Raw genomic sequence first — 17943 nt, 5'->3', positions numbered from 1 at the left:
ACTACGACGATCACCTTCAGTCCGATTCATGTTTACATCTTTGAGCTTGTGAACCTTGCCGGCACAATCATCGTCCTCGACCACCGAAGTAATTACACTTGCCGACCTGCGAGCCGCACCTTTCGCTCTACAAACACTCAAACCAACCACTCGGGCCTTACGTGCAGATTGCTGGCGTGTGCGGGGACGTCACGGTGGTGCTCGACGGCGTGCGCGGATATTACCTCCTTCTTCCAACTACCAGTCATTTACATCTTGTTTACACCTATCCCCGACAAGCATTCAAACACGATGACGTGTGCGACTATTCCAAAAATACCCATGCTAGGCCGAGTAGCCCTCTTACTTTGGACAGAGGCCGAGGATCCGATTCCCGAGGAGAGGCGTGGTCAGGCAGCGAAAAGGATGGTGGTGATGCCGCACATCCTTCCCCTTTCCCCTCGTGTGCTCGCTCTCTTTCGGACTTGTGCAGCCACTCCCGTCCTCGACGCAGACGCCGAATAAATAAAAAGGGGGAGGGTTCTCATCAGCAGGAACCAGGGTGTGCGGATTCAGCCGAGCAGCCGAGCCATTCACGATGCTTGTTTCTGTATAAAGGGCCTGCTCGCCGTCTGCCGGCTATCTGGATATATACCCAGTATATGGAGTGCACCCCATTGGCCAGGCCCTGCGCGAGTTCATTTGGTTTCTCCGCCAAACCCGTCACTGCCGGCAACCATGTAGGCCGCCATGTGCTTCCAGCTTTTTCTCTTGTTTATTACCCCCGTAGACGAGAAGCCGGCAAGCGCGACGAGCTGGCAATAACGTGCCGGTAGTTGCGGTTCCGAAAGACATGTTTCTAGACGCCTTCTGTGCAGGCGTGCCCGTACTTATAAAAGAGTGGTCGACCGAATGCGGGTCTCCCCCCCCCCCCCCCATCCCCCTTGGGCTAGTTTGCTTGGCTTTCTTCTCTGGCCATCGACCACTGCTCCGTGGACTGACACCAGCTCGCCCTGCCTGCCCGCCTACGAATCCTCCTCGGCACCGCCAAGATGAAGTCGTTCACGTCGTCTCTCGGGCTCCTGGCCGCCTTCATCACGGCCACCCAGGCCGGCCTCCGCTTCCCATGCTCGACCTTGACCAACCAGCGGCTCGACCCGGCGGCCCAGCCCGGCGCTCTCCCGTCTGCCCATCTCCACATGATTGTGGGAGGCAATGCGTTCAACGCCACCATGTACATTCCCCGAGCGAGCAGCATCCCGGTCTGATCCGAATACTGACTCTTGCTCGCTAGGGAGGGCGATGTCGCGTCGCGCGCCACCTGCACCACCTGCCAGATGGCCGAGGACTTTTCCAACTACTGGGTTGCCCACATGTACTTCAAGGACCCCAAGAATGGCACCTACCACCGCGTCATGCCGCAGCCCGTCCAGCCTCTTCTGGGGGGGTCCAACGGCGCCCAGGGCGGCCTGACCATCTACTACACCCAGTTTGATCTGTCAAGGGACAACCTCAAGCAGCAGCCCATCAAGGCGTTCCCGCCGGTGAGTTTCGGTTTCCTGTCCTTCTCGTGTCCGGCGTTGACTCGCGTGGCTCTCAGGGCTTCCGCATGACGGTCGGCAGCCCCACCGTGACGAGCAAGCAGCACGCCGGCCTGAGCTACCAGTGCATCACCGGCGGCAACCGCGGCTCCCTGCTGTCCACTTTCCCCACCGGAAAGTGCAACGGCGGTATCTTTACCACGCACCACTTCCCTCCGTAAGTTCCTGCATACCTATTTCACCCCTGATCCCACAGCAGGTCCACTGACTTCGCACGACTTGTCTAGGTGCTGGGACGGCAAGAACCTCGACAGCCCGGACCACCAGTCGCACATGTTTGACACAGTCAAGTCCGAGTACTTTGACAACGCGCCGGCGTGCCCGTCGTCGCACCCGGTGCGGGTGCCGCAGGTGACGTTCGAGATCACGTGGGAGACGACCAAGTTCGCGGACCTGTGGAACCCGTCGACCGACGCCAACCCGTTCGTGTGGTCGTTTGAGGGCACCGCCGCCGGCACCCACGCCGACTACATGTTCGGCTGGAAGGGCGACGCGCTGCAGCGCGCCATGGACAAGTCCGAGTGCTTCTACGACGGCTGCGGCTCCATCAAGAAGCAGCAGATGACCGAGGCCAACAAGTGCACCGTCAAGGACTTTGTCAAGGAGAACATTGACGGCTGTATGTCTTTTTCTTTTACCGTCCTTCCTTCACCCCGAAACAAGCCAAATCGATACTAACCCGTCTTCACCCAACAGGGCAAAAGTTCCTCCCCGGCATGGGCGGCGCCAACGCCAACGCCAACATGAAGGTCAAGAAGTCGTTCACCGCATAGGACTGCCTGTTTTTGTGTTTGTGAGGTGTTATTACCTAGGTAGAGGAGGACCAACCGAGGCTGGCAGCGCCGGACATATTCAATCGCCACTTTCTTTCGTTACCTTGTGTCTCTTTACAGTTACAAGCAGAAATCAATTCGTTTCGGTTTGAGTGAGCCCCAACATCTGAGCATGTGACGCTGGAGAGCAGTAGGCGCTGCACATAATTGCTTGCTTCACAAAGGCCAAGCGCTTCCTCTAGTCTCGGTAAGAGACTTGGTTCTAGCCGTGTTTGCCTCTCGGTAAGAGACTTAGTTCTGGCCGTGTTTACCCCCCAGCTGTGCTGCTGCCGCTCGTCTTCCATCATCTCCTTTTCGGCTAGGTATCTAGTCCACTTTTGGATATGCCAAGTAGTATTGGCCGGTAGGTCTTGTGAATGTGGCCGGGTTTGGCTAATAGAGCGTCGCTGTGATTACCAAAGGAACCCCCGGATACCACATCAGCCGGAGTCCACATGTCTTCAGTTGAGAAAGAAATGGGTGGAGAAAGAGATGAAGGGGGAAATACGTGCAGGCCTCTGGTAGCTTGTCCAGGATTTGGACATGATCCGGGAATATGACGTGGCTCAGAAAGTATTTATAGGCCTTGTCGCGGAAGACGTAAGAGGGCACGGCGACCAGGACATTGTCGAGAGGTGTGGGGTAGTCTTCGGCCCGGCTAACATACAAGCTGACTAGTTCTGAAACGTAATATCGCGGTCGTTGCGAGGCACGGATATGGCTCAACATGACGCCGAGCTCATACTTGAGGATGCCGCACTCGAACTCGGCCTCATCCAACCTCATGCCCAGGCCCATTTTGCCCTCTCCGAGCTGGTAAACCGATTTCCAAGGCATTGGTTCGTAAGGCTCGTTCTGTAGTACATTGCCAAACGGTCGAAGGGCCCTTCAGTTCCGATGAGGCTGTGAACAAAGGCCTGGAACTTCAAAATGGCCTCTAGCTGCACGGGCGAGGGTTTGCCAGCTTGAGCCGGCCAATATTGCGGATAACGTCGTCCATCTGCTCGCTAGGGAGCGGGTTGGTGGCGGTAGGGGCGATGAACTTTTGGCCCGCCCTCCTCCTCTGGCTCGCCTTCCTACTCTTCTCAGCAGCCAATTCATAGATTTCCTGAGCCCGCAATCTGGCGATGAGCATCTGTACCGCCCTTACTGTGCGGAACTTGACGCCAGCGCGTGGGAGATGGTGGTCCTCAGCTGTTTCGCGGAACCACGAGCAATTAAAGCTCAAGTTCTTGAGTGTTTCTAGGTCGATGAACCAGTTATCGAGGATGTTCTCCAGAACCAGCACTGGGAAGCGGTGGTGGAGCAACTAGCGCTGCTGAATGCGACGAACAACGAAGTCAGGCTGCTAGAAGAGCTTCATTGTCCCGGGACCCGGAGATGCGTCGACGTCGTCAGTGAGCACGTCTCGCGTTACCGTGTCGCTTCCCTGGGCGGTTTGGTCCATGGTGAGAGGTTGAGGTATGGCTTCCTTTGTCTGCTATAGGAGCGCCTTCTACAGCTAGATATACAACCAAAGCGAAATGGCTCATGCCCATCATCATGCACAGACTAAAATGAGCACAGTTGATGTGACGCGGAAAATAACCCCAGTCAACATAGAGTCTCCAAGGCCCTGTGGACACCCCCCTGCACTGCTCCTACTTTGATGTAGAAAACAACGCTTTTTCAACCTCTTCTACAAACCCCTACAGGGGTCCTTACGTTGCCATCACAGTTAAGTATTTGCCACGGTACAGCAAAAAGTCAAACAATTAAACGGCATCAACAGAGCCTTGCCGTTGGCCAAGACATGCGCACGTAGACCTCGTTATTCGCAATGTACAAGGCAGTCATAGCTCCAACAAGGAGGACACCGTGATGAACAACCTGGTGCCCACGGCTGGGCCTAGCAACCCTTGTTGAGTCTCTGTCAGCTCGCATTTTGCAACGCAATATAATTCCATAACGACTCCTAACCATTGCAGTCAGACATATCGCTGGATGAATGGGCTTCGGAGACTGCTGTCACAACGTGGTTTTATTTTACCGAAGTAACATAATCAAAAAAATTGATTAGCCGCCCCGCGCCCGAGATGCCTCGCGCAAAGACCAAAGTGTGCCACTACTCGTCATCGTCGTCGCCATCCTCATCATCAGACTCCAGATCCGGGTCTGGCACCTGCAGGCCCTCGGGCAGCGGCGGCATCTGCTCGACGTGCTGGAGCGGCGGGGGAGGGGGCTGGTGCGAGGGCGGTAGCAGGGTGTAGGGCAGGTTGGCGGGCAGACCGGCGGCGGCGGCGGCGGCGGCAGTCTTGCGGTCCTCGTCGCGCTTGATCTTGGCGAGCATGTTGCGGACGTCGCTCTTCTTGACGTACTGGTACTTCTCGCCAAACGAGATGCGGAGGCCAATGGTCAGCTGGCGGAGGCTGAGCTGGGCTTCGCGGTGCATGATAATTAGCCAGCGCATGCCGTCCTGCTCGATCTTGCGGAACTGGGCGGGGACGACGACGCCGGGCTCGCCCGTGAAGGGCTCGTGGTTGTGCTCGGCGCACTGGACGATGACGTGCCACTTGTCGCCGTAGGGCCAGGCCTTCTCCTGCACCGCCTTCATGCGCATGGGGCAGCCCGTCTTGGTGGAGCGTCCGGCGCGGAGGCCTTTGCTGTGCGACGTGTAGTTCTTGCCGCCCTTGGCGCAGCACAGGTTGTAGCGGCGGTAGCGGCCCTCGATGTCGCGGTTCAGCGACGAGAGGGTGACGATGGCATAGCCCTGCGACCGGGTGAAGGCCTTGAGGTCCGCCTGCAGCGCCTCGAAGGTGGGATACAGGCGGTCCTGGGGCGGGGGGAGGAGAGCCATCTGGAAGTTTGGCCTTTGGGGCTGCTGTTGCTGTTGCTGTTGCTGTTGCTGGAGCGTGGTGGGAATCTGCTGGTACTGTGCTTGTGGTTGTGGTTGTGCCTGGGCTTGTGCCTGGGCTTGGGCTTGGGCTTGGACTTGTATTTGTGCTTGTGTTTGTGCGTAGGCTTGGGCTTGCGCCTGCTGCTGGGCCTGCTGCTGGGCCTGCTGAGCCTGCTGCTGTTCGCGCTGCTGAATCTGCTGTGGGGTCAGCGGCGGCGGGGCCGGAGGCAGTTGCATCTGCATGACATGAATCTGAGGTCCTTTTGGCGGCGCCATGTTTGCAGCATCTGCGACCTGCTGGCTGTGGACGTGGTGGTTGTGGCGATAGTTTGGTGGTGGATTGCTGTCAATGACTGTTGGAGCGCTGTGCCTTGATCCGTCACAGCGAGTCTGACGGCGCGAGATTGCAATTGGCAGTCAAATTCAGTGCGAGAATGGTCAGGGTCGAAGACGCACGTGGCGTTTGGCTATCCGCACCATTTCCCGAGGATAAACTGCGCGCTGCCAGCTGTCGCCAACCGGTAGCATTGTTCACTTGGCGCATTCACCACAATTTCCCCGAAGTCCGCCCCTGATCAGGAGCTATCAAGTTCAAGAAGGTGCAGGCAAGGTCCAACGATGATCTCAATTTTATTCAATTGTTAAAGCTCGTTTGCCAACAGACAGTTCGGTCTCGCTTCCGAGCGTTAAAACTTATCATCCAATATTAATTATGTTTAAAATTGGAAAGACGATAACAAACCTGCAAAATGGCAAATGCGAATGAAAGAAAAACGCGCCGAGACGAGAACATGTCTGACTGAAAGGCTCTTTTTTCTGGCATGCAACCCCAACTAATCTTCAACTTCAGATATGACTGAGTTGACAATTTCAACTTTCAACTCGGCAACACGCTCAACCAAATAATCTGGCCCTGCTGCGCCGCCTCGCCGTCAGGCTCCGCCGCTCCCGTGCCCGTAAACACTGCTCTAACATACCCAACAAAAACTGTCAGTTAATAGCACCAGTAATTTGACATGAATCCAAGAATTCAAAAGCCCAACGTACTGTTTATCTGATGCACCGTCACTGCCAACACAAATCCACGTCTGCCTGACCTGTAGCCGTCCGTCGCCCGCGGCATTATCAAAACTGAAGCTCGTCGCGGTCAGGTCTCGCCCCGCGACAGGAGCCGGGGCGCAGCTCGTCGCGGGAATTGACGCGCTCGGCAGCCTGTACTTGGCGGCGCAGTGGGCCGTTGAGTTGTTCATTGGGTTGTACAGGTCGAACTCGACGACGCCGTCGACGCTTTCCGTGGTGTGCGGCATCGTGCGGCGGAACGAGGTTAGGCGCAGGTGCGGCGAGGCGAGTGACTGGGCTATGCACGTTGTTGGCGGTGGCGTCGATGCTTCGTTTGCATGGCTGGGGCTAGTGGGTGATTGGAGTTCCGCCTGACCCAAAACACAGAATAAAGTAGCTAGTACGACCTTGAGCCATTTGTGAGCCATCATAGACTGACATATGCTCATCACGATGCCAAGTTGCGACAGGAGCGACACACCGAACACCAGTTATCGTTCGAGTGTCTTGGGGTGTGAGTATCTATCCGCAGACAGTTGCACGCATCTTGAACTGGCTGATCTGGCTGATCTGGCCTAAGCTTGAGTGTCACACGAGAGTGGGGAGTGCCGGCTGAATAGGTATACTCACAAGGCGGTGGAGGTTTGCGCCGAGCCGCGAATACACCCCTATCCCTCGTATCAGATGCCCTTTGATTGAATATTGTATACAAGCGATGTAAAACTTAGGAGAACATACGTGATGATCGCCAATTTATATGCATGATATCTAGAGAGCACCCTGCGCCAGACTATTTCTAAGAAATCTTCCCGACACGTAGAAATCTATAGCTCTAGATCTTCCAAAATCAAACCCCGAACCTCGAGGCCTTCGTGGTTCACACCTCACCGCATACCCTTACACCGAATTGGGAACAGAAGGGTTCCTCTGCCTCGACGCATCCACGACATGCTTCAGCCACCAGGCGTGAATGCGCGTATCGTTAGTGAGTTCCGGGTGAAAGCTCGTGCCAAAGACATTGCGCTGCCGCACGGCCACGATATCTTCATCCACCTTCTGGCTTTCTGTACTGCTCGATTCAGCGGTACTGATTCCGCTACCAGGCTTCCGGAACACGCCTAAGACCTCTACTAGCTCTTTGCTGTCGTCACCTGCGCCTGGCGTCGCTCGAGGCGAAGGGGTCATGATCTCCTCCACCACGGGCGCGCGGATGAAGATGCCGCGGAAAGGCGGAACGACGTCGGCGGCGTGCCCCGCATCGCCGCCGAGAAAAGGCAGGTTCAGGTCTGCCACAAAGCTCTGGATCTGCGTGCCGTAGCGGTTCCGGAGGACACGCACATCGAGCCCCCCGACGAGCTCCTGGCCTCCTTGTTTGGTGGCGCTCGCCTCCTCGGCGAGCATGACCAGGCCAGCACATGTCCCCCAGACTGGCTTGCAGTCGATTCTGTTGCAGAAGGGGTTAGCGGCGACGAACTTGGGGAGACAACGGAGAATTCGGACAGCTGCAATAGGAGAGGCGTATATACTTGACAAACTGCCGCAGGGGTTCGAGCAGACCTAGCCGCCGAGCAACGATGGCCATGGTGGTGCTCTCGCCGCCGGGGATGATGAGAGCGTCGCACTGGGCTAGCTGCTCCGTAGTGCGCACCTCGATGAATGAGAATTTGATTGGCTTGACATCGTCTGCGGGGGGGGTGGGGAGACTGGCGGCAGCTTTTCGCAGCAGCGAGAGATGCTCGATCACGCCGCCCTGGAGAGCCAAGACGCCGACGGTGATGTTCGTCATTCTCAACCGTTTCTTTTCGTTTTCAATTTCTCGATCACGGCCAAAACTCTGTTCAGCCGTGGTAATTACAGCTCAAGTGTAAAAGTCGATTTGAGGCACTCGATGCCGGGTGTCTTTGGCCGTCGAGTTGCTTTATGATGCGGCCAGATAAGTCAAGGTACACCCAGACGAGCAACCTCTTCTTCCTGTCCCGGTCCCTTTCCCTATCCAGAACTTTGGCTTCTCAAGTTTGACTAAAGTCGGCTCCTCATTTGAGTCAGCACCAGCACCAGGGGCGGGCTCTTATCGGGACACTGGGACACTGGCCGAGATTGCCGGCGGCCCAGCGGCACAGACTGGGAGAATAGGAAGGTCAAACGGCCAGAGGAAGAAGAGGCATTTGAGGAATTCTGCAGACCGACCTGCGCAGGAATACAATTGGCATTATTATCGCGGGGTCAAAAGGTAACAAGTTCGATGCAGCAATAAAATACCTCGCCAAGCCAGCTGACATGGGATGGAAGCGAAGACGGGACACGGCCCCTCCCACAAGTGAGTGAGTGCAATGCCGAGAAGTTGCCCAGACAAAAGAGTTTTCTCTTGCGTCTTCGCTAAAGGGCGGGAGAGGGGCCAAAGGTTGAGAGCAAGTCCCGTCGTTATCCGTACCGTGTGGGGGAGACAGAGTTGGTACGGTGTGGATACCCGGGAGTAGGCGGTTGAAGTCGGATAGCGGAGGTAGCGGTCATGCCTGCAGGTAGTTCAAGCTGCTTTTCCCCACGAATCTTTCATGGTTTTCTGAAGGCATTCCCGCCTCATTTGCTGACAATTGACGAGATAAGCTTCTGACAAGGGCGTGGGTGTGCATCCCGTGGTCTCATGGTAGTCTGTCTGTCGTTGATGCAAAAAAGCAAAGCATGGAGCGCCAGTGCGGCGTGGCTGCTCGTTACCCAAAACGGTCGGCTACTATTGCGCTGATTGGTGTGAGCCGGCACTCTAGCCCCCAATTGACTGCAGGCCAAGTCACGGCATATATGGAAATGGATCGCAGTTGCAGTATATTGAATGAGGGAACCGCAGATATCACGACTTCCTTTTTCCAACTCTCTTCAGGCGATTGGGCCCTGGAGGTTGGAGATCGGGTATATGGCTCCTCGGCGTTTGCTGACCTCGGAGCGGACACCGCGGAAAAGAACAGAGTTGGGCCGAGCCGCACCGCGCATTGCGCACTGTCATCTCCTCCTGTAAGCCTACCTGGAGTGACCACGCATGGGAACGCATTTGCTGATCTAGATGGACTGGAGTGCGCCTACCTTCCTCACATTACTACCTTACATCTGCACGGCTTACCTTATCAAGTTTGCCTTTGCGGCACTATCCACTCGACGTCGAGTCACAACTGCATTTAGGTGAAAAAAAGTATAATTATCTGACCCTCCGTTGACAGAGGAGCCGAGGAGACGGAGCGAACTCGCCACCAGCAGACACTAGCGTCATCAAATTAACAAAACACACTTCCTCCCGACGTCACATTTTCGGGCGTCACTTTTCTCACCCTCTATGGGCCAAGACCCTCAGACCACAAAAAGACCTCCCCACCCAAAATCCTCAATGTCTACCGAAACCAACGGCGCCGCCGCTGCCGCCGCTGCCGCCGCCGCGGGCCATGACGACGCGCTCACGGTCAAAGCCGGGCTGGCGCAGATGCTCAAGGGCGGGGTGATCATGGACGTGACGACAGCGGCCGAGGCGCGCATCGCCGAGGAGGCGGGGGCGTGCGCGGTGATGGCGCTGGAGCGGATCCCGAGCGACATCCGGGCGGCGGGCGGGGTGGCGCGCATGTCGAACCCGGAGATGATCCGGGCGATCCAGGCGGCGGTGACGATCCCGGTCATGGCCAAGGCGCGCATTGGCCACGTGGTCGAGTGCCGCATCCTCGAGGCCATGGGCGTCGACTACATTGACGAGAGCGAGGTGCTGACGCCGGCCGACGACAAGTACCACGTGGCCAAGTCGGCTTTTACCATCCCGTTCGTGTGCGGCTGCCGCAACCTCGGCGAGGCGCTGCGCCGCATCGCCGAGGGCGCCGCCATGATCCGCACCAAGGGCGAGGCCGGCACCGGCGACGTCGTCGAGGCCGTCAAGCACATGCGCACCGTCAGCGACGACATCGCGCGCGCCAAGGCCGCGCTGGCTACCGGCGGCGACCTGGCCGTGGCCGCGCTGGCGCGCGAGCTGGGGTGCGACGCCGCGCTGCTGAAGCGCACCGCCGAGCTGGGCCGCCTGCCCGTCGTCAACTTCGCCGCCGGCGGCGTCGCCACGCCTGCCGATGCTGCTCTGATGATGTACCTCGGCTGCGACGGCGTGTTTGTCGGCAGCGGCATCTTCAAGGACGCCACCGACCCCGAGCACGCCGCCAAGCGCGCCCGCGCCATCGTCAAGGCCGTCGCCAACCACGCGGACCCCAAGGCGCTCATCGAGGCCAGCATCGAGCACGGCGAGGCCATGCGCGGCATCAGCAACGCCACCCTGCGGCCCGAGGAGAAGATGTCTGGCCGAGGCTGGTAGTCGGGCGCCTGTTGCCTAGGTAGTTGGTGTGGTGGTGGCAAAGACTATCTTGGGCTGTACTTTGGTGGGGAAAGAGGGTGGGCAAGATGGGTTCCTTCCCTTGGTGCATGGCTTTGGTGTCGGGATGTAATGAGGTTCGGTTTCCCTGTCTGCAGATGGCCATCGGATGGATCGTTCAAGGCAAGCCGTGGTGCCATCGAAAGTGTTTCGTTTCTACGCTTGTGGGATCCCTTGGGTTGGCGCCCACGATCTGAACACAATCTCAATAAGCGCCACATCAAACAGACAATTGTCACTATTCGGGGATTACTCTCAGCCGCATTAGTCCATGTATATAACGAAGCCGAATGACCTCTGCCATCCCCAGACAGAAATCAACCGAGGCCTTAACAGGGCTGCTTTGCCTCCCCGGGACGTTCAGCCAGTCATTCCAGCAAATGTGAAATCAAGATCACTCCTCGAGAATTGTACCAAAGACTTTGCCAACCACAGCGCGCGTCTTATTTCAAGGTCCATTTTAAAGCATGGTTTTTCTCCGAGCTTCAGTCGAGGCTGGAGATTGCTATTCTGCAACTCCATGCTCTCGTGTTAGATTTCCTCGAGAATATGAATAGGATATCCCAGGTATCGCCGCGGTATTGAGAATTCAACATCGGAATCTTCCGTAGCCCAACCCGAGTGCGGCATGAGAACACGCTCACGAAAGAACATAAAAGAAAAAGAAACGGCCCAGCCACGCGTGCTGAAAATCCACCCGACGCGCAAAACACGGGCTTGGGCATAAAACCAAGCTCCCCCTCCCTTCCCACAAAAGGGGGTTACCAGTCGTGAATACTGCTTCCGATTCGGAAAAGGTTAAGGTATAGTATGTGCACGAAAAGTTGTAAACAAATAGAGAAACAAACAAAGGGAGCCCATCCCGACGCCACCGTTAGCCTGCGGGGTAAAAAGAAAACCATTCCGAAACCCTGACCATGGCGTCCATGCCAGGCCGTATGCGCCGCTTTGTCCGATGAGAAAGTTTAGGAACAGGAGTCGATGGAGATACGGGGGTATCAAACTAGAAGCAATCTCTTATGAAAATACCAGACTTGGTCTGTCTCATGCCATTTATTGTGTTGTGGGGGCAGTATCGAGCCTATCCGTCAGTCCAGAGTTGGTTCTGGGCTCCGTTATGACGCTGTGGTGCTCGGCTTCATAATCGTGGTCGTTATGGTCGTTTTCTTGGTCTTCGTCTTCTGCTGACGCCACCTCTGGTCTCGCTCTTGCCCGTGCTCGCGGCTGCGCCTCAAGGTCCGCCATGAAGATATTGGCGTCGGCGTTTGCAGGTCCGTCGAACCATAATTCGGGACGAGCAGTACTCATGTTGCTACGCGAGGGCTTGGATCCAATGGTGAGGGGCGGGTCAGAGTCGTTTATACGTGAACTCGTGTCAGAGTTTTGCGTCTGTAATAGAGAGGGCCAAAGCTTGAGAATAAGTGGCTTCAGGGTCATGATGGAAGTGATAGAGATTGCGGCATGCACCTCAATGATTGTCCAGTAGCTGATGTCTTTGCGGGCGTATGTGTAGTCGGGATTGGGCTGCCTGGCCGACTGGATTGTGATGGCAAGGCGGACGAAGGAAATAAGGCAGACACTGAGGAAAAAGAGAACGAGTAAGTTGGTGTTGAATTGACTGATTGGTCCGCTGGAATTTGGACTCACAGGAAGCCCGTAGTAAAAATACCAACGACGAGCGCTTTTTGTCGCCGAGGTAACTTCAGGGGAATCACCATCGGGATGGGGATGATACAGACTAGAACGTCGGTTGCAATTGGTAGGCTGAGTCAAGGGGAGACAGGTCAGCAGTCCGATGCCGTAGGGATATGTCTCCCTCTCGCAAGACGTGAAGCGTACATACCCCGTGATTGTCCACCACACTTTCCCACTTTGGCAGAATGACGCTTTGACGGTAGGGTCCCAAAAGGCTTGGAGGGGGATGCACGCGGTGAGCAAGGAGGCGAGGCACCAGAGACTTGAGACAGCGACGAAGATTAGAACAGCGTAGGTGGCTTTGCGGGCCCATGCAAAGGTGAAGATGTTGAGATAGAGCAAGCAGACCGAGGCCTTGGTGAGCGCAAGCGAGAGCTGGTAAGTAAACAAAGTGAACCACCACGCCTGTTGCATGATTAAATCCGTCAGCTCTGAACCGTGTTGCCCCGAACGCCACATTTCGATGCTGCTTCTTTGGAAGAGGGTTCACACCTGTAGAAAATCCTTCATCTCGACATTCACGTCGATGTCCCATTTATGCCTTCCAGTGCCATGTGCACATTCTGTAGATGCCAAGTCAGACCACGGCCGGCATGTTCAGAGACATGGTAGCTGACTGACCCAAGACTTTGCTGATGCACATTGCCAAGGCTGCTAGCTTTTCTCGTCGTTAGCACCCCGATCGTGGGTTGGTGTGGTGCGGTGCCGCAAGACAGGACATACCAGAGAGGCAGCCGAGACCCAGTCCGATGCACAGAGTACCCGCACAAGCCTTGTGCGTGTGTAAAACCTCAGGGCGACAAAGACCAGAGCAATTGTCCACGTGATCCAGGTGGAAATTACTATGTTGACGCCGACACCGCCGATGCCCGTGGCGAGCTGGATGGTGGTGCCATTGCCCGAGTTGTCGGAGCTCATGGTGGCCCGGCCCAAAGTGAGTTAGAATTCCCCAACATTCGTGCTGTATGTATTTGTGGACGGAATGTATAGTTGAGTATAACTGGCTTCGAGTCGGCGCGTGCGTTCGTGCGGCTTTTGTGCGTGAGTGCAGAGAAAGCCGAGACGGCAGTGAGGCCGACGACAAATCCTTCGGCTCGAGAATGCGTCTTTGACTAGACGACAACCACCCCCATCGCCAAAGCTCAATCAAGGGAGCGCTAGTCATCGAATTCTGGGGAGGGGCTGCATTTATTGTGCGGTCAGGATCTGATCAGGCCCCGAGTTACCTCGTTGGTGCCGCCGCTAGAGGCATTTTCTAAAGCCCGATAGGCCTAGGCCTGGCCTGTGGCTCCCGGGAATTGGGTGGCGTACGCGGAAGCTGCATCCGGCGTCGCTTGGCTCCAGATCCTTTCTGGCCTGATGAATAATCTGGGACATGAGTGTTGACTCGTTCGTTCGGAGTTCATTCCGATTCTGTCCCAGAGGCAGATCTACTCGTCACCGCGTCGGTGAATAGCGGGCGTCTTTGCTTTTGGCCTAGCCTCCAGCCACGAGGTTTCGTTGCCATTTGTGGACTTTCTCGTCTGTTCTGGGCAATCGCATCCTTCGTTGGACGCGGATTGCTTCCGGGCCCGCGGTTTCGTCTGGGGCTGGAAGCATTGGCTGACCGCCGACAACAGAACTTCTGAGAGGCCCGTGTGGGTGATGGGCTGAAAGTAAGCGTCCGAACTGGACGGCACCAACCTACAGGCGTTAGGATGTAGGTAGTTTCCAACTGGAAGGCCGGGTACCTTTACCTTCCTTACTTACCTTATTGTGCGCACCGCGGCGTTGGACTGGACGGATGCTTATCCCGGTACATACGCAACCCAAGCCAGCCAGCTTTCTGTGACTCCGTTGGAACCCGAGATCAGGCCATGAAGAGAGATCCGGACAAGGATTGTTCACCGGTTTCCCCAGATGGCACACTAACGGCATCTATGGGCATGGATGCGATGCTGGACGACGGACGGCGGCGCCTGGGTTTCCGACTCTCCAAATTGTGTGAAAGTGTCAGCGAGCGCTGGACCTCGGAAGAGTCGAAACTAGCGACTTCAAGTCTTGGCAATACCGGACGGATGCGTGAATCGCTTCAGTAGCCCCAACCAGTCCCCGGAGCCGAGTTAAAACTGCGCTGCTCTTTCCCTTAACATCCATGTCGAGTGGATCTTCCCGCGGCCTGAGTGGAGACTGTCCTTAGGCCATCGACGGCCTCCATGTCGGGCACCTGCAACCAAGTGCCGAGCGTGACGGTAGTACCACCTTGGGCATGGAAGAGAGAGTGCGTTTTTAATGTATGTATAAAAAGAATGGTATCTGCTTAGGTTGCATTTCGGTAGTACGGGTGGGGCCTTTCGTCTTGCTTGGACCCGAGTGACGGGATATTCTGCTTATCTAGGATGGAGGGCACCACCAAGCACTGACTGTATCTGCCTAGGTTTGACAACTTCGTTCGAGGTTGGAACTTGGAAACCGCCGTGTCACCAGCACTTGTCCGGCGGGATATTCTGTGCAACTATCCGTTCTTCACCTAGGTAAGGCACTGAGTAAGGTGTGGAAGGCCAAGAGCAGCCCCAGACGGGGAGGGACACTTTGTGACCGACCCCGACACCCGACACTCGGGCTATGCCTACTTTTCGACACTGACTTCCGCGTACATAGTAAGGACGGGACGGCCAATTTCGAGCTTGGAAGAACCGAATGGGGGGATGGACGGCGAGATACGGAATGTTCCGTTGGTGAATGCGCTTGCAGTGAGGCGCCTCGCGCTTTACTCCTTACCGATAATGCTAATTAGTCGTCACAGGTATATCACCTATGTCGCCCGTTGGCTCGTCGACAGTCGACACTGGAGATGCGGGTGCGGGAGCATGTCTTGTTTGCGGTTAGCCGGCGAGCATCACATTTTGAAGCCTTAACACCAAGCCTCCAGGGACTCCGGCTGGGCTTGGGCATATGAATCAGACTGGCGTCTCTTTCACAGGGGTCTCAGGCCGCTTTGCGCTCGTTCTAGATGCCGATGCGTCCCGAGAGCCAAGCTGCGGTGCTGTGTGTGTGCTCTAGCGGAAAACTCCGGTTCTAATTACGACAGACTCATGATCATGGAGGTTGGGACGAGTCCAACATTGTCTACAGAGGCTTAGACCTCGCCTGATGGAGCGCCTGGCCACTTTGTTTCTTACCCGCTGAGCCGCTAAGGACTTAGGCTTTAGAGCCCCTGTAAAGGATTTACTGCGCGCCATTGTGGGGTGTCGGGGCTGTGATTCCCCGGCCCGGTGGACACTACGCACCACGCAAGGCTTCTTAGCGCCCGAGCTTTGCCTGCCGGGACGGGGAAAAAATTAATTTAGCTGTGCAGGCGCGTTCTAGGTCTGTGATGCGCGGGGCAAAGAAACGGCACTGAATTATCGGATACCCATCTATCCTGTTGACAGATTTCCAGCAACAGCAAAAAAGCTAATTTCATTTATTCCAATCCCTTCTAGAATTATCTTTCCTTGGCTTCAACAGACGCCGTCAAGATCGGTCCATATTCTGCGCAGTGCTGCGGCTGACCCCCAACGCCACTTTTTTCGGAGTGGGACAACATACGAGATTAGCACACCATGTCGATCACAAGCGCGACGCCGCCCCTCATCCTCGGCGGGACATCCGCGGTAGGCAATAACGACGACGATGACGACCCCGTGGTTGCGACGCCGCCCCTCATCCTCGGCGGGACATCCGCGGTAGTTAATAACGACGACGACGATGACGACCCCGTGGTTGCGACCTACTCGGTATTCGTCAAGCCACCACTGCCAACCCACCGCAGGCTAGTGGTGATGCAGTTCGTTAACAAGACGTCGTCGGACCCGGCGCAGATCCGACCGCCGCGCATTGGGGAGATCCGCGTCAAGCCCGAGACGGGCATGTTCGAGGTCGACGTGCCGGTCGAGACGGGCCAGGCGTACGACCGCGGCAAGGGCGTGGCCTGGGGTAGCGCCCTGCACAAGTCGATGGAGGCCAAGAAGGGCGGCAGCCTGGGCCTGGCGGGCGGCTTTGGTATTGGAGGGCCTTCGAGCCGAGGAGGCGGCGCTGGCGGCCGTGGCGGGCGCCGCGGCGGAGGGGGGGTCGGCAATGGGCTAGGCGGGAACGACGACGGCGAAGGCGGCGGCGGCGGACAGCTCACCTGGGCCGAGGCCATGCGCCAGGACAAGGTGCTCCGGACGCAGACGCTGATTGGCAACGACAGCAAGGAGGAGGTCAACACGACGTACATGGTCGGCGTGTTTCAAGGAAGTAAGTGCCCACCTACCTATCTGTCTAGAGCTCACGACAACCCCAACGCTACCTGGAAACTCTTCTAACGTGGAGCGTCACTTCAACTTTAGAAAACATCCATCTGACGCCCGTCTCATCACTCGTGCACCTCCGTCCAGCCGCCCACCATCTCGACGCAATCACAGAACAGGAACGGCTCGCTCGGCCGAGTGCCGGCGGACCCGCCGCCGGGGCCGCAGACAAAGCGAATGCGGTGCGCGCAATCCACATGACGGTGAAGGCGGCCATGGACGAGGACGGGGCATCGACGGAGACGATCGCGGACCGGCTGTGGGCGGTGCAGACGGAGCCGTGGCGGCGGATGGAGTGGGTGCATGACGAGGACGAGTCGGCGTGGCAAGCCTACAACGAGTGCCTGTTGTTGCGCACGTCTGGAGCCCCCGGCCCAGCTCCCGAGGCTCCCGAGACCGACAACGAACTGGACGACGAGAAAAGCACAGGCGCAAAAGACAAGGGCAAGGGCAAGGGCAAGGAGGTTGCCACAGGGCCCTCTTCCGGAAATGCGGACGACAGCGGCGCGCCCAATCTAGCTAGCAGGGTAGCGCACCTGGAGACAGACTGGGGCGAGGAGGAGCTGCTGCGCGCTGTGAGCGGAATCACGGCTACCGACAAGAAGCCCGGCGAGGAGGCCCTGCCACAGCCCGGCCCAGCGAGGCCGACCGTCCCCAAACCCAAGGGGAAGGCGAAAGAGACGATGGTCAAGGCCGAAGAGAAGACCGAGGAGCCCCGAAGACGGCCAGGCCGACCTGCCGCGGCTGCTGGAGCCTCAAGAGGTGGAAGAACAAGGGCAGCACCTCGAGGCAGAGCTGCCGGTCCTTCTAGTGCCGTGGAGCTATAATAGACAGTATTTCGCATTATACGATAGATACCGGTGGTACTTTACACGTGGGAAGGGCAGGGAATAGACTTCATGGGCCTAGGCTCATATAGTTAAGAAACGCCATCATACCATTTTCGCGAAATACGACGTAATCATATTAGTTGTCTCGATGGGTATCCTACGCTTCATGATGGTCCCTAATACCAAGGTCTTAAATATACATATATCCATACAATACTGGTAACGTTTTAGTCGCCATGGCAAATCTGCGTCTTCAACGAGACCTCATTCGCTAACTAAGTGTCGTCGCCGATGGACTATTCTTATGGCAAAGCCTTTCCACGTCGAATAGACCAAACAAAACCAGCATGCATGTTTTCGCGGCCCCTTGATGCCAATAATTAATACCGAAA

The 17943-nt window shown here is 56.7% G+C and overlaps 6 protein-coding genes across 6 annotated transcripts; 3 read left to right on the top strand and 3 right to left on the bottom strand.

Moving 5' to 3' along the window:
• Positions 1–1031: 1031 nt before the first annotated feature.
• B0T26DRAFT_769360 (uncharacterized protein) lies at positions 1032–2353 on the top strand (the record flags this gene model as incomplete). The annotated part of the gene is made up of 5 exons (XM_060446522.1): positions 1032–1213; positions 1274–1523; positions 1580–1737; positions 1808–2199; positions 2277–2353. The coding sequence occupies 5 exons, from the start codon at positions 1032–1034 to the stop codon at positions 2351–2353; spliced, it is 1059 nt and encodes a 352-aa protein (XP_060297661.1).
• Positions 2354–4496: 2143 nt separating this feature from the next.
• B0T26DRAFT_673525 (uncharacterized protein) lies at positions 4497–5543 on the bottom strand (the record flags this gene model as incomplete). Its single annotated transcript, XM_060439605.1, has 2 exons — positions 4497–5303; positions 5514–5543. 2 exons carry the CDS (start codon positions 5541–5543, stop codon positions 4497–4499), a joined length of 837 nt encoding a protein of 278 aa, XP_060297660.1.
• A 601-nt stretch (positions 5544–6144) lies between these two features.
• B0T26DRAFT_673524 (class I glutamine amidotransferase-like protein) lies at positions 6145–8112 on the bottom strand (the record flags this gene model as incomplete). Its single annotated transcript, XM_060439604.1, has 5 exons — positions 6145–6235; positions 6315–6624; positions 6957–7015; positions 7228–7770; positions 7853–8112. The coding sequence occupies 5 exons, from the start codon at positions 8110–8112 to the stop codon at positions 6145–6147; spliced, it is 1263 nt and encodes a 420-aa protein (XP_060297659.1).
• A 1587-nt stretch (positions 8113–9699) lies between these two features.
• B0T26DRAFT_673523 (SOR/SNZ family-domain-containing protein) lies at positions 9700–10656 on the top strand (the record flags this gene model as incomplete). Its single annotated transcript, XM_060439603.1, has 1 exon — positions 9700–10656. One exon carries the CDS (start codon positions 9700–9702, stop codon positions 10654–10656), a length of 957 nt encoding a protein of 318 aa, XP_060297658.1.
• Positions 10657–11766: 1110 nt separating this feature from the next.
• B0T26DRAFT_749220 (uncharacterized protein) lies at positions 11767–13326 on the bottom strand (the record flags this gene model as incomplete). The annotated part of the gene is made up of 6 exons (XM_060445069.1): positions 11767–12292; positions 12361–12477; positions 12557–12813; positions 12901–12971; positions 13030–13066; positions 13132–13326. The coding sequence occupies 6 exons, from the start codon at positions 13324–13326 to the stop codon at positions 11767–11769; spliced, it is 1203 nt and encodes a 400-aa protein (XP_060297657.1).
• Positions 13327–15992: 2666 nt separating this feature from the next.
• B0T26DRAFT_749219 (uncharacterized protein) lies at positions 15993–17548 on the top strand (the record flags this gene model as incomplete). The annotated part of the gene is made up of 2 exons (XM_060445068.1): positions 15993–16668; positions 16761–17548. The coding sequence occupies 2 exons, from the start codon at positions 15993–15995 to the stop codon at positions 17546–17548; spliced, it is 1464 nt and encodes a 487-aa protein (XP_060297656.1).
• Between the last annotated feature and the right edge of the window lie 395 nt (positions 17549–17943).

This window comes from Lasiosphaeria miniovina (genome assembly GCF_030549165.1).
Source record: "Lasiosphaeria miniovina strain SMH2392-1A chromosome Unknown B0T26scaffold_3, whole genome shotgun sequence".
Lineage (NCBI taxonomy): Eukaryota > Fungi > Ascomycota > Sordariomycetes > Sordariales > Lasiosphaeriaceae > Lasiosphaeria > Lasiosphaeria miniovina.
Note: the sequence above shows the minus strand (reverse complement) of the source record. Positions and strands in the feature narration are given on the sequence as shown.